Source organism: Pseudopodoces humilis, chromosome 24 (genome assembly GCF_049639895.1).
Source record: "Pseudopodoces humilis isolate 2021_Gansu_Grassland_sample_001 chromosome 24, ASM4963989v1, whole genome shotgun sequence".
NCBI lineage: Eukaryota > Metazoa > Chordata > Aves > Passeriformes > Paridae > Pseudopodoces > Pseudopodoces humilis.
The window spans coordinates 5,192,503-5,207,845 of NC_142223.1; the positions used below are offsets into that span (position 1 = coordinate 5,192,503).

The 15,343-nt window shown below is 46.4% G+C and overlaps 1 protein-coding gene across 1 annotated transcript in view; it reads right to left on the reverse strand.

Moving 5' to 3' along the window:
* The window catches only part of SKI (SKI proto-oncogene), a 101,861-nt gene extending 88,377 nt beyond the window's left edge, over window positions 1-13,484 (reverse strand). The window contains exons 1-2 of the mRNA XM_014257277.2: window positions 12,008-13,484; window positions 10,977-11,898 (exon numbers count right to left, since the gene is read on the reverse strand). Coding sequence (XP_014112752.2) covers window positions 10,977-11,888 — 912 coding nt within the window. The 5' untranslated portion in view covers window positions 11,889-11,898; window positions 12,008-13,484. The remainder of the gene's footprint in view (window positions 1-10,976; window positions 11,899-12,007) is intronic.
* Between the last annotated feature and the right edge of the window lie 1,859 nt (window positions 13,485-15,343).

Below are 15,343 nucleotides of genomic sequence, written 5' to 3' on the forward strand. Positions count from 1 at the left end.
ACACAGCTCTCAACGACGATTCCAGGGAAGATGTTCCTGCTGGGAGCCGCCCCACACGCTGTCCCCTTTGTGCCACTGCAGTTTCTCCTGGAGCTGCAGGAACTGATGAACCTTCACAAAATAATCCAAAACAAGGGAAATAAAGAGAACGTTGCAATTCTTTGGTAGCACTTTCTGTGCCATGTTTGTGACTCAGTTTGTGATTTAAAAGTGGAGAGTCCTCTGGGTCACAGAATTAGAAGCTGCTGTCAGGAAAAACCCAAGTCAGTCGTGCACCACAGCGTGGAAATACAGGTGGTGCAATAATCCCCGTGAGGGAATGTGGTGGAAACGTGAGCCCATAGCTCCCAGCCCAGCTCCTCCCCCGTCCCAGCGCCCCGGAGGAGTAACTGGGACAGAGCTGTGCAACACTCTCCATCCCCAAACTGCTCAACCCCAACTAAAGTCAAGCGTGACGATCTCTACAAATGCAAATGGCCCAAATGCCAAGACTAACATTTCTAAAACCTAATTCAACTCTTTCATTTCTTAGCTGCAGGCCCTTTGCTGCCACTCCTTTTTTCCGCCCAAACAAAAGACTAAAGGGATGACTCAAAGCAACTTGAATTTCAAGCTAAAGCCACAAAGCACTGAATGCCTCATCTTTAACATTAAACAAGTGTGCAGATGATATTCTTTCAAGCCTCATCACAGTTAGGTTAATTGCTCAAAAACTGCAAAAAGACCAAATTTACTTGAAAGACACACGAGTAAGTTAATGCAACAAATAACGAAGCAAATCATGCAACAAAATACAAGAGTAGTTAAGGCACTGCCAACTCCCTCTACCCCTTCTTCCCCTCAAAATTACTGATTTGTTCTGTACTCACAATTTTATATAATAGAAGTATAAAATGATACAATAATAAAAATTTAATTTAATTTTTTTCCTTCAGAACTCAGTAGTCTTCAACATAATACCTTTGCTCTAGAATCACCAGAGCAGAAGAACGATCAGTGAATCCATTATAAAAAAAATATTTTCACAGAAATGTTTTTAGAAATTAAGGCTTTAGACAAGGAGCACCTAATTTGCAGGCTGTGGAGGCCAAAGCCTTTGAGCAGTAGTTGTGCATATTAAATGATAGTAAAATAGAACACTTTACTCCACTTCTATCACTGTCTGCCACTGGAAATGGCCCAAAGGTTATTTGGCTCCTCTGGTTTTACAAGAAACTACACTGTTGTGGCAAAAAAAAGGGCCAAAAGCCAAATAAAACTAAATCTTTGGCTATACAAGCACAAGGACTCATTGCATGGCATGTTTCTTATTAGTGACTAAATGGGATCAAAGAAATATCCATGATTGACCTGATGCTACAGTCTGCTGCTCTGAGGCTGCTTTACTCCTCCCAGCAGCTCTGCACCACTTTAAACATAGTTATTTCCAGGGAATATTTCTAAATTATACCAGCACGGGTGAGATAATTCATTGAATAAACTGGAACTGCCAGTGGGAGTTTAGAATGGCAATTTTTGGGGTTTTTTTTTGGATGACACTGTTATCTTTCAAATCAAGGTAAGTTTTCCAACTTACTCACTGTGGAATTGATGGTGCTTCAGAAAAGCCTGTTTAACACATAATTCTTAATAACAAAAGTGTAAATCTGAAATTCATTACATCAGTGAAGGTTACTGAAATCAAACCACATTTTAGCCTAAATATTGTGCATTTTCTGCCTTTTTTAGTCCACTACTCCATATAAAAGCTGTAAAACTTATTTTACTGCTATGAACAGGTAAACCTGAACAATCTTGAAGATTTTGTAGGGTGAAAAAATATGGAAAAATTTAATACTTAGTTCAATTATTTAAAGTAATTCACTGCTGGTACTACTACAACCTCTGTCTTTGGTAAGCAGCAGGATGCTTGTGCAACTTGTATTTTTTATTACTCAGCAGAATTAATTCTGTGAGCTTGATCCTGGAAACAGCAGTTCCCAGCACCATGAGTACAGCACTCCAGTATTCCACAGGGAGGGAAAGTGACTCTCCCAATTCCACTGGAACTGCAGTAACAGCTCTCCAGACCTGCGCACCCTCTGGAATGGGTACAGGTGCCATGACACGGTCACACAAAGAGCCTCACACAAAATTCACACTGAAACAAGAAATTGTTTTGCCCTCTTCAAGTCCAACAAATGCTCTTGACTGCAGTGCTTTCTTCTCCCGAGATCATTTTGCTCAAAGACAGCAGGAACTTCCTTCTAAATGGTCAAAGCATACCAAGAGCAGCATTACAGAAGTATTTCAGACTTTTTAATGGTAATAAAAGCAACAACTTCTTACACAGCACTCAAGTGTCTGTAGACAGGGTGGTGATCAGTGACTGGGCTCAAGGATCTCAGAGGTCTTTTCCAGCCTCAATGATTGTGTGATTCTGTGAAATCCAACAAGTGAAAGAAAACACTACAGCAGATATGCATCAACAATGCTGCAGAGCCCAGAATATCCCACATGAGTGCCCAGCTGACCTACCTGGAATAAAAATCAGCGCCTGTAACACAGGTAATGTGAGAAGTGGAGGGGGTAGAAGACTTCATAAAAATGCAGGATATGACAGTGAAAAGATAAGAAATGGCTTTTTTTCCAACCCCAACAGATGTTGTTCAATTAAGAATGCAAATAAATCACCCTCTGCATTGTGAGTCAGAAAACACACACATAAAAGCTTTCTAAATACATTTCAGTTTAAACTTGCATAATTCTCCCAGTGGAGAAATCATCTTGAACTTATGTAATCCTTAGAAAGAGACATTATTATGTACGATTCTGTGCCACTAAGAAACAAGGAAGACATATCTAGAAAAGAGGTGCACCCACACATGATTAATTATATGGGGCTGGAGGGAAGAGAGGGGGAGAGCTGGAACAGAGATGCAGAACCCCAAGTCTGGTGTTTCCACAGAGACTGAGCTGTGAGCGAGCTCCAGGGGCTGCTCCCCTTTTGCCAGCCAGAACTGTCTGTTATACTTAACCCAGACTTCCGAACACTTGATATCCTGTCTGCTATTTCAATGCCCTTACTCAATGTTTCAGACAGACATTACACAAACTGGCTGATGAAAAGGGTTGAGAAACCAAGAAGCAATCCAAGTCAATGACCTTATTCTATAAAACGATACCACTTAGTGAACAGCAGGCGAGGAACAAAGCACAGGGTACCACAGCCCCCGAATCCATCACTGGAATCTTTCCCAGGAAAAGACAAGAACCAGGCTCTACCTTATCTTGTTGATAATGCTGCTGTCTTTTAATCCTTAAAGCCTGAGCAGTCCTTGTGCTCCCAGTGGCACTGATTCTCATACCCAAACAGAAACCGCTTCCATGTGGTTTTTTTTAAGAAAAAACTACAGAAAACCAAACATAAAAGTCCTGTTTTCTACAAAGCATGTGCAAAGGTAACTGTACATAAATCAATAAACAACAAAGCCAGAACCCAGGTTATTGATTAGCTCCTTTGCTGTTTACCTCCAGCACACAGAATGATGCTGCAATTTTTACATACACACACAATCTCCAGCCTAATGTACATTTTCCCTTACCCTTTAAATGGGACTGTTAAAACAAGGCTGCCTGACTTAGGATGGCAGGACCTGCCTTATTTCCCAGAACATATGTCTGTGCAGCTTATCAGGTTGTGTTAATATGCATCCCATGCTTGGAGAAGCCTAATTTTACATGATAGCAACCAAACCATAGATGGAGGCGATGATAAGAGCTCCACACATGGTAATTCCCATTGGCTCTCAGAAGAGCTCTGTCCATCACACACTGACAGGATCAGAGCTCAAATTAGTATCAGTGTTTTCGTCACCTCATCCAACCAAAAGTCAAAGCAAAATCGTTATCTCAGTGCAGAGGGGCCAGACTCTATCAGCCAGCAAGATTCCCCAATGCCAAGGAAAGCTGCACACTCAATCAACTAACTGCTCCTGATTTTAACTTGCTTTGAGGCCAAGCTTGTGGTCCTTGAATTTGCATCAGCAGATAAGGCTGGTCCTTATCCAAACCTTAATCATATTTCTTCATTAGTAAAAAATAAAATAAAAAATAATAACTGACAAATCCTAAATACAGGAAGAGAAGATCTCTGTGGTAGTTCTCTATCACAACCTTAAAACCAGATCATGCATGTAGTGACCAACAGACAAGAAAGACCCTTTCAGTCTGAAGCCAGCTCTCATTTGCCCCATTCAGGGAGATCTACCAGGATCACAGCACCAACTGTCTACTAAACCAAATCTTTGTTAATAAGCAAAAAAAAAATACTGCAATAGCAGAACTACAGGGTCTCAGAGTAGCACAGTTCTGTAATACCCACTAAGGCCATAAACTTAGAGTGAAAAAAAGAGTGAAGCCACTCTACCTCAGCACTGGGACATTCTGGTTCAGATCTGTCCCTGGTCTCTGCCAGCCAGCACACAGGAAGGAGTCTGAGTCTGCTGTGGTTTGCGGGTGAACTGGTTCCAATTACCATGGGCTGACTGCTTGAGTGGGAGCTGTAGAACTGGCCCCAAATCCCCAAACCTTCAGATTAACCTGCTGTGTTCCAGAAGATACGGAGCAGGTGATTTCAGTGACGATCTGAGTCTGAATCTCTATACTGACAATGAAATTTAAGGCATACAAGACTGTACAAGGTGTAAAGGAGGAGGGAAGGACCAGAGCAAACTTGCTTCTCTGAAATTGTTTTCCAAGAATATACACTGTCTGTATTAACGACAAAGTGGAACAGCATTAAAAAATTGGTGCTGATTTATTAATTTGTAATACATATTACCCAGATACACAAAACATATGCAAAGTAGATATTATCTAATAAAATGTATCATTAATACATATGCTCTGACAGATTTCAAACAAAAACATGCTACAGTCCTACATTTTAAAGTAATGTTTCCTGTACGTGAAGATCAATTTGAATTAAGTGCTCTACAGCCATTCAGCTAAAATAGATCAGCCTAGTAATTGACAGGATTCTATCAATAGATTCTCAAAAATCCAGTATAAGTCATTTTTGTCTAATTTTTTTCCAAGATCCTCCTATTGGATTTGGTGCAACTCTTCCATGACAGTTCCCTCTTAAATAAGAATTACAGAGTCAAGTCCAAAGTGAGCTTTAAAATAAAACTAAAACAACCAAACCAAGCCAAATATAAGAAAAATAAATAAAAAAAATCTGTGTCTTAATACTGCACATATGAAGACACGTCTCCTCAAGTGATGGCAAAGCAGTCAGGCCAGCTGAGCCAGCAATGTGAGTTCAATCACCAGTGATCCCCAGTAAGAGCCAGCCCACTCCTTACTGCACTAGGGACATTCAAACCCTTCGCTTCAGTGAAATTACTCTGCCAGTAGATGAACATAAGGTTAGTTTTTCATGAGACTGGACACTGCATCTCCGGAGATACCCAGAGGCCGTGGCTGTGGCCCTGGAGCCCCTGCTCTGGCAGTGACGGGGGTGCAGATAAGGAACAAGAGGCTCCAGCCCTGTGCTGCTGCGCTGCCTGGACACGTTCGGAACAGCCTGGCGCAGACGCCTCCAGATGCTTTTACAACACCAATCCAAAGGCGCCTCTCAGCAAGTGCAAACACACCCTCGTGGGTCAGCCAGCCCCAGCCAGTGATAACCGGGCTTGCAGCCTGCCAGGGACCAGGTGTCAGGCTCCCAGCACATCCAAAAAATAAGCGGTGTTTACACGCATCTTCAAAGCGTGCTACTGTTTGGGCAGAACACACGCCCAAACCTGAAACCACAGAAATGGAGAGGCAAGTGAGACAGCTCAGACAATGGAGGGAGAGGCAGAGGTTTAAATATTTTAGGCAGCAATTTTCAAAAGCAGAGATTATATTTAATTCCCACCCTAATTCAAGAGAACTGACTTGAGGAACTTAGGAACTCTACTGGAGCAAGAGAGCCATGGTTGACTCAGCACCATTAGATCACTGCCAACAAACTCTTTGTCCAACACACATGCACGTACCTGCTGCTTTGTTCTTGATCTACATCTGTAAAACTGTTTGCACACTTGGGAAAAACTGCTGATGTTTGCATAAATACTGTCCTTTCTCTGGGTACACGGGATGTCGTTCAAGCTGGTGTCACTTTTCAACTTTAAAGCTGTAAAAGGCTTCTAAACTAAACTACTGCCCCAAGATGTCAATGTTTTTGTTTTAGGGACTTCTAAATTTTTACTGGAGAATCTCTAAAACAATTATTGAACATCAGGTAGAGCATTTTCCATTGGAAAACAACTGAATCCTCAGTTCTCGGGCAAAAATTGTGCAACAATATTTTTCATGTCAGTTTCTACCAAGAGGAATAAATCTGTCCTGCAGTCTGAACACCACTGCCAGGGAATAAACTCAGAATCTCTCTGCTACACCCACCACAAGATATACCTAATAACAAATAAAGGTTACTCCTGCCAGGAGGCAGGACTTTAGGATAAGACACAAATTGCAGCTCTACTCCTGCAGCCTTTCAGGTGGCCATAAAGCACAGCACAGCAACCACTGGGCAGCACCTAAAAGCCCATGTCCTCCGTCCAGCTGTGCCAGCACCGCGCTGTTCCACTCACAGCAATTTGGGTACTTTGATTCTGCTGCACACTTGACCTGGCTAAACCTTCCTCCAGCTGAGCGAGCTGCATGTTGTGGCAGCGCTGGGTTAGAAGGCATTGTGAAATAAAGTGGGAGGCCTCATGCGCTCATTTGTGTGTCAGTATCCAGAATGCTGCTTCTGGCTTCCAGCTACTTCATAGAAGTGCTGCTGGGACTTGAACCGTGGGAACACAGCAGCACTGGGTGTACGGGTGTGCTCACATGTGTGCAAGGACAGCTCTGGCTCTCCTGGGCCCTGCTCACAGACACTCCTGCTCAGGGTACAGATGTCTGGCACACAGGTGGAGAAATCTCAAAGTGCTGTCAAATGTTGCTCGGTTCAGTATTGGACAAAAAGGGTTTGAAATAAACACAGTTGAACCCATCCTCCTCTTCTGGAAATAGCAACCAACAAAGCCTCCAGGGCTGCATATGAACTAATACTGTGTGAGTGGAGCATCCTGATGTGAGGCAAGCAGGGAGCTCTGTCACATGGGAGTGGAGAGAAGCACCATAGACACACTGAGGCCACATGGGTCCCACAGGAGAGCACACATCAGGCAGCAAGAGCTGAGCCCAGGAAAAGACTTAGGCACATGGTGGATTTCTAGGACCCTGTTTTGCAACCCTGCCAGGTTATTCACATTTTTAATTTCTAGAAATACCCAAAAATGCAATGGTTGTGCTCCACACCAGTAATGGTGGATGAGATGAGACGGGTAGGGAAACAGGACACCCACACAAGTAGAAGTGTTGGTGCAGAGAGAAAGCAAAGCACAACAAATCTTGCATGGGAAGGTGGAACACAGTGAAGGACACAAAATAAGTAAAACAGCGAAGTCATATGGCTCAAGAAAAGAAAGAGCCTTGGGAAGTGGCAGGAAGGTGGAAGACCTTATGGGAGGTCAGTTGCTTATCCAAGCATGAACAAGGAGGACATAAAACCAAAAATTTTTTAGAAGAGGGTAAGGAATGTGACTGAAGCCTTTATGGTCCCTGGTCTAGTGAGGAGCTCCAGCAGTCACAATTCCCTCCAGCTTTTGGTCAAGACCCTTTGCTGACTTCACAAAGGTATGGACAGAGGGTTCCTCTGCAAGTGGGAAGACCAGGCAACAAGAGTCTTGTTCAACCGACATGGCTGACAGAGAGAGCAGATCTCTGCATTTACACATCCATTTCCTGGTACAGAAGGATGGATATGCACTACAGATATTTGATGTAGAGAGAAATATGCACTGGGAATGAAATATCTAGGAAAAGCTATGCCTTGTAGCGAAGCTTTAAAACCACGCCAAGGGAAAAAAAAAAAGAAAAGGGAAAAAAAATAAGAAAAGAGAAAGAAAGACCGAGAGGGAAAAAAGGCAGTTCTGCCACCACACTGAATCTGCACCAGGGGTTTGTGCCAACCCAGATCCTCCATTTAAGTCAGACCCTTAAAAGGCAGAGCTGTGCTGGCAGAAATCTCCAGACCTCATCACAGAAACCTAATGGAGACACATGAAAAGGTCAAAACACTCACTGCCGCTTAAACAGCCATAAAATTGGTCATATGCATCCTATGCTACCAACATACTACCAGAGCCCCAGGGAAAATACACCACACAAAGCAATGTGTGTACACATACGGAGAAATAAATAAATTGAGAAACTGAAAAAAAAAGGACACTCCTGAAAGCAGAAAATCTAATATCTGACACAGCAGCTTATGGCATACCATGCACACACAAACACCTCTGTATGAAACAGAACAAAGCAAAGCTGAGATCTACATCAAAAAGGAAGCCCACCACAAAGACATATGTGCTTCACCCTTTCATCCCCGAGACAGCCAGAGCCCCACAGACACACAAAACCCACACAGGATTTAACACACATGGAATGGGACCATCCTGTCATTTCTTCACTAGACATCTAAACTTTACTCCAATGTTACTTGCCCCCGGCCACAGCCTACCAATCTTAGAGTCTGATTAAATCTCTCCATAATTTTCTGCTCACACTGCTACAACACAAATGACCTTAGCATATGATATCCATTGGCTAAGCCCAATGGAAAAGGAAGGATAAGCGTACAAAACTCTGACAGCATCGTCATGGTCTCCTCAGGACTGCACTGCATTAATAGAAGAGTCCTGAAGGCCTTGAAAATTAATATGAGATAAAGCATTCTGTTTTACCCCACTGTCTGACCACACACCACTCTATTCTTCCCCACCTCATTCCTTGCCACCTTCTAAATGGATTTATGCAGGAGACTTAGCATTTCATCATGATGGATTTCTGGCAAAATTTTCCAAAAAATAGATGGACCACCATTTCCTCAGACAGTTTTTGGCACTCACGATTTGGTATTTTCAATTCACTCTGCAAGAAGTGAAAAAGCTGCACTCCAGGTAGACTGGAGTGGAGAGGGTGAGGGAAGAGTGTTTCTCATGTTCTGAATTAGGACCCATGAAGAAGTCCCCCCAAAAAATGAAGCACAGACAAGGTTTAGTAACATTTTCTTGTTCTCCTTCTTCAGCCTTGCCTGGGGTGTTGGATAAATGATGCAGTTGAAGAGAACTGAAAAAGCCTTGCAAGAAAAGGAAAGCACTTCTCTATTATTCATTTTAATTAGACTCTGGAAATGACCAAGCTAGGGGAACAGAGCCCTTCTACAACAAGAATGTGGAGATTTCTTGATTTTACTTCCCAAACGAAGCATGCCCTAGAAGATTCCTTCCCCGGCAAGAAAAATGTCTCCAGATTGAAAGCTATATTCTCCTCTCACATCCACGTAGATCTATCCCACCATTCCATCTCGGCACATGACTGACAGAGAATAGACAAGCCATTAAAAACACATCCACCTCCAAACACGGGGATAATGTGCCTCATTACTGCCCAGCTTTGTCACAGCGTCCTGACACTCCGGGGAGGAAAAGGAGGGGTGAGGACAAGGACTGAGCCAGAGGCCAGTAAAAAAACTGGAAGAGTGAGACCCTGCTTCTTAATCCAGTACTGTGCAACCCGGTCAGATGGGCTCATTAGGCCTCCCTCCTAGTCTGGTTGTGGAATTACTGCACTGTTTGCACAGCATATTTTTTTTTTTTTAAATATGGGTTTTGTCTGGATATTTTTGTTGCACTTTTTTATAAATAAAAGCTCTGCCTTAGTCAGAGTGTGTGTCTGTCCCTTTGAACAGTTATTTAGTAAGTTAATTCAGAATTTTCACAGTGGGCTTTAAACATCGCTTCTCTTCTCCAGTCTTGTGTATTGCCCTTCCACTCCAGACATAAAAACTCAAAGTTTAGAAATCTCTGACAGTAAGGCAGAGCCCAACCAACAAACCTGCAGGGGAGAACTCGGGAGGCAGGAGTTTCCTTTCCCCTCGCACCTAGGGGAAGGAACAGGAAGCAGAATTGCTCATCCCCAACCAGTTGCACCATCCCAGGAGCGAGACAGACACCCCGGTGTCTGTGAGTCCCCAAGGCCTTGCAGCACTGCAGCCCATGGAGCAGGACCGGTGCCAGATGCCGAGGCAGCCTCCCACCCACACACCAGGGATTCTGGGATACAAAGGGGGCTCAGACTGAAAGAAAAACAAGTGGCACCTAAAAAAGTTGTTCTTTAGCTGTCTGGCTTAGCACAGAACGGCATGGAATACCTTAAGGAGCTGCTGCAGCTGGTCCTAGACAGAGTCATTTGCTGGATGTACACATAATCCAATACACAAAAGCCTGTCTGCTGGGGAAATTTAGGCTTCACAGGGATACTCTAAGAGCAAGGAGTTCTCCACGTTCCTAACACTTCATCCATAAACCAGTAACCTGCACTAACGGCACGATTTTTTTTCTTAACAGGCATATTTTATTTCCATACAAGCTTTTAGAGCATTCAGCCCGCACCTCCATCCCTGGCAACACTCAATCGACCAGAAAAGTGCATGGACTTGTGCCTGGAGCCATCAGTACCTGCTCTTTTTTCTGGCTTCTTCCTTGCCTTAACCCCCGAGTGAAGAAGACCTTAAAGATCCAAAATCACGCACTGCCAGATAAAGTCTGGAGCAGTGTGATGGGCTTCAAAGATCAAATTCCACATATAGTAAAATACACAAATACATATACGTAATTTAAACAAACTCCAAACACCGTGGCCAGAACACAACCAGAAAAATAAAGGTGGCATCTTGACCACTGCTCCTCCAGAGTGGCACACACACACAGAGAATGGAGAACACGATTAAAACTGCTAAATGACTCCAACGAAAAGCAGCTGGTAACAATTTGAGTACATCGATGAATGTCACTGAAATTCCCCCCGCCCCCTTTAAAATTACAGGCACCACTTACCCGAGGGGCTTTCCTCTTGTATTTGTTGTTATAGTCAAATTTTTCTTTCATTTCATCTAAGAGCTGGCCCAGTCTAGCTTTCTCCTCTTTCCCAGTATAATCCTGGCTGAGGAGGATATAGGATCTCCAGTTTGCAGAGTCAAAGCCCCAGTGGCAAGTCCTGTTTTCCAGCGATTTGTGAGAGTGGACCACAAATTTGTGTGGTGGATACATAAGCCTGCAGTCCAAGCACTGGATGCAGGCTGCGCTGGGGTTACTGTAAAGCTCTGGCACCAGGAGTCCCTTACACTTCCCAAAGCATTCATGATACACCTTGAAGCTCTTCTCCGTGAGCTCCAGCTCAATTGTGCTAGAGAATTCCTTCTTGCAGTGGGGAGGATAAGTGCCACCATAAAGCAAGGCGTTACAAAGCCTCTCAGCATCAGTTTTCGTGATGAGCCCGCAGGAAGGAGCGGAGAAGGGCAGGATGCCCATGACTTTGAGGATTTCCAGCTGGTCAGCAGTGCATCTGGAGCAGTAAATATGTAGCTCATCACACACCGAATTAATTTGCTGCAGGGAGAAGTCCCTGAGCACCGAGTTCAGGATCTGGGGTAAGCAAAGCCGCTTCTCTCCGCCCACCACGAAGCAGGAGATGGTTTCCCCTTCCAGGATGGTCTCGCACCTCTCCGTGGATCTGTCCGAGGGCATGAAGAAGGGACCAGGCATGACCGGAGGAGGCTGGATCGGGGGCAGATGCAGTACAGGTTCCGCTGGGTCTTTGCCATTGTCTTTCTTGTACATCTCCTGTGCCCATCGTGCTGAGAAAGCAGCAGGGCCACCCAGGGAGCTCATAGAGCTCAGATGAAACTGTTCCAAGGTCTTCTGCAGTCCTGGATGAGGCTGGAAGCTGCTTCTACTTACAGTCTCCATTTTTTAGTTTCTATTCCCAAAACAAACAGCAAAAATCCCCAGTTATCTTCCACCCTGGTGCAAATCCACTTAAGGGATTTTTTTAAAGGAAAATATATGAACAAATTAAAACAACCCACCCTTGTGTTTTTCCTCCTTCTCAATCAGCAATCCACTAACGGAGAGGAAATAAATCCTTTTGTATGCGTGTCTCTCTCTTCTTTCTTTTCTCTTGGTTCGCGTTACAATTTCAAACCCTCCAAGTCTCCAAGCTGCCCCGATGGAGCACAGAATCACGGCAAAAAGAGGTCTTCATCCGAGCACTCACCCCCTCAGCCAACCCCCAGGCAAACCAATCCCTCCTCCCACACCTCCAACACACACACACACACTCACACACACACACACACACACCACCCACAGAAACACAAGAAGTCTGTGCCACGCTCCGAGCACCCGGGGCTCAAATATGTTCTGGCGGCTGCTGCTTCTCTGCAGTGATCCCCCTTCTGTCCATATCCACCGAAGGAAGGCGCGGGGGAGGAAAGTAAAAAGCAGGAGGAGGCAGAACGCTCGGTCTGTGGAAGGAACAACGCAGGAGAAAAGGCCCAAATCTCTGGCACTGCCAAACCGGCGCGGGGGCTCCGCACGGGCGTGGAGCGGCTCCGCTGCCCCTCGTGGTCCCTCTGCTCGGCCTGGGAGGGCTCCTCGCCTCTCGATTCGCCTTCCTTCCCTTATTTCTGCCGGTGATCTCGTTGTGCCGTGGGGAGCTGCGGTGAGAGCGCGCACATCCTCCCAGCTCCTCTTTCCAGCAGTGACTGAGAGTGCCTGAGAGCTGAGCTAATGCAGGCGGGCTCAGCCTCCCGCCCTCCGCCTCCCCCCCTCTGTTTGTTGGTGTCTGCCTCAGTCATTGAATCCCGGCCAAGAATGTGACCAACTCCCCGGCCCGGGCTCTTCCAGGAACAGCGCCCGCCTCCCGCTTCGCGCTGAGCCCAGACCGCCCGGGATCTGCCGCGATCAGCCGAGCCGAGCCAGTCCAACAGAGCCGGGCCGCGCCGAGCACAACGGAGCTGATCCAAGCTCAGCCGAGCCGAACCGAGCTGGGATGTGCCGAGTTTAGCTGAGCCGAACCGTGCCTAGCCGAGCCGTGCTGAGCCAAACCGAGCCAAGCTGAACAGTGAGGAGCTCAGGCGAACCGAGCCGAGCCTCTGCACGGACGGGCGCGCGGCACGGCCCCGGCGGCGAGGGAGGGAGCGAGGGAGCGAGGGAGAGGATAAACTGCTGGGTTCACGGACCGCCGCGCCGCCAAGGAGGGGCGGTCGGGCGATGCCTTTTTCCCTCTCGCCGCTGCATTTCTGGCAGCAGTAAAATGGAACAAGAGGGGGGAGCGGCGCTGGTCGCGCTCGCACGGGCACGGAGCGTGTGTGAGCACTCACGGCGCCCTGCCCGGAGTCAACTGTGAGCACACCCCGCACCGACAGCACTCACTGGCGTGAAAGCGCGACTGATGGGCGACAACCGCGCGGGACGAGAGCGCATCCTCGGGGCACCACGGGACACCGGAGCCCCGAACCCACTGAGCGCTGCAGGCGAGCGACACACGTGTGCTCCCTTGCTCCGACACACGTGTGTGTTCCCTGCTCCCGGCACACGTCACACGCTCCTTCCACCCACAGGCGACGATCACGCATGGAAGGAGCGAGAGGCGCAACCGCAACGCCGGTGGGCAGGGGCCGGAGGTTGTCCGAACCCTCGCTGGAGCAGGAAGGCAGAGGCAGCACTAAGGCCACGCTGGTGGCCAGCGTCGGCTCCTGGGCTCCCACCCCCGGGGCCGGGACTGTGTGGGGGCACCGAGTGCCCCCCGCACGCCGGGAACGAGCGCCCTCTACCGACCGATGAGAGATCACTGCGACCGCCCTGCGCAATAGCGGCCGGGGCGCGGACACCACTGACCAGGGTAGAGATATACATGCGCATGGTACGGACAGTCACTGCGCACGCCACGGACACCACTGACCACTGACCAGGGCACGGACCTACGCTGCACATGGTACGGACACTCAATGACCACTTCCCAGGGCACAGATATACATGGCACACAGCGCAGATAGTCACTGACCATGGCACAGACACCCAATGACCACTGCCCAGGGCACGGACATGCACTGAACATGGCTTGGGCACCTACTGCTTGGGGCAGTGACATATCCACTGCCTCAGCACAGACACACGCTAGCTATAGCACAGACAGTCATTGACCATGGCATGGACACCACTCACCACTGACCATGACATGGACAGCAACTGACCATGGCACAGACCCCTACTCCCCATATATGGATATCCATAGCATGGACACACACTAAACATGGCACAGAGATCCAGTGCATGGACACCAAGTGACCATAGCACAGACACCCACTGGCCATGACATGGACACCCAATGCCCAGGACATGGACACCAACTGACCATAGCATGGGACCACTGCCCAGCAGCACTGCCAACTTCATTATGGATATTTTATTCAGATCAGGAGTGAGATGCTCTTAGTTTTTACAAATATAAAATTTCAAAGCAAAAAAACTGTGTTTTCTCCCATTTTTCATGGACTGCACACCCAGAATTCTAACATTTCAAACACCACTTAGCATCACCATAAGAAATAAGCTGAAAAGGTTTCCACTGTTATCTCAGAGCTCTGTCAACTGTGTGCCAAAAAGGGCTGGGGAGCACTTTCACACCAGCACAATTGTTAATAGTGTTTGTAATGCAACAAGGACTTTAAGCACTGCTCATCCATAGAGTGTGACTGAGGGACACAGACATTGAATTTTGGACAGTCTCCTCTGGAAGAGTTCACCATGGCAGTGAAACAGCAGAAAAAACAAATCAGAACAAAAGAGGAGGAGCAAACAGACAAATATGAAAACTGTGCTTAAAACTGGAAAACAAACCCGCTGTGATTTACTCAGACTCATTGTAATGGGGCAGGGCACACACCAACACTCTTGTGTTTTATTTGTACTTTTATATTCTGAAATCCCATTCAGAATAAAAGGAAAAGGTGTAAGTGTTGTGTAAGAGCTTGCCCCTAAGTCAGCGTTTCTCCAGAGAGGAAGCCACTCTCACATACCCAACTTGGATACCCACCCTCAAAGTGCTAAATAGCTTCAGAAGAGGCAGGAACCAAACACATTGGTCCAGATCAGCAGCTGTGTGTTCATGTGCTCAGAGAAGACACTTGGAGGATCTTCACCAAATTGCTTTAATAGAAAGCCACTGGTAGCAAGAAGGACCCATGAAGTTTCTGTTTATACAATCCATCACATGTGGATTTGCTGATCCATGAGTGGGATTTTTAGATATTACCACAGTATCAAGGTCTAAAGATGGGATTTAACAATCTAGGCCATAAAGTTCTTGTTGATTCCAGATGCTAAAGAAATTACCACTTAAAAGAAAACAGGGGTAGGAA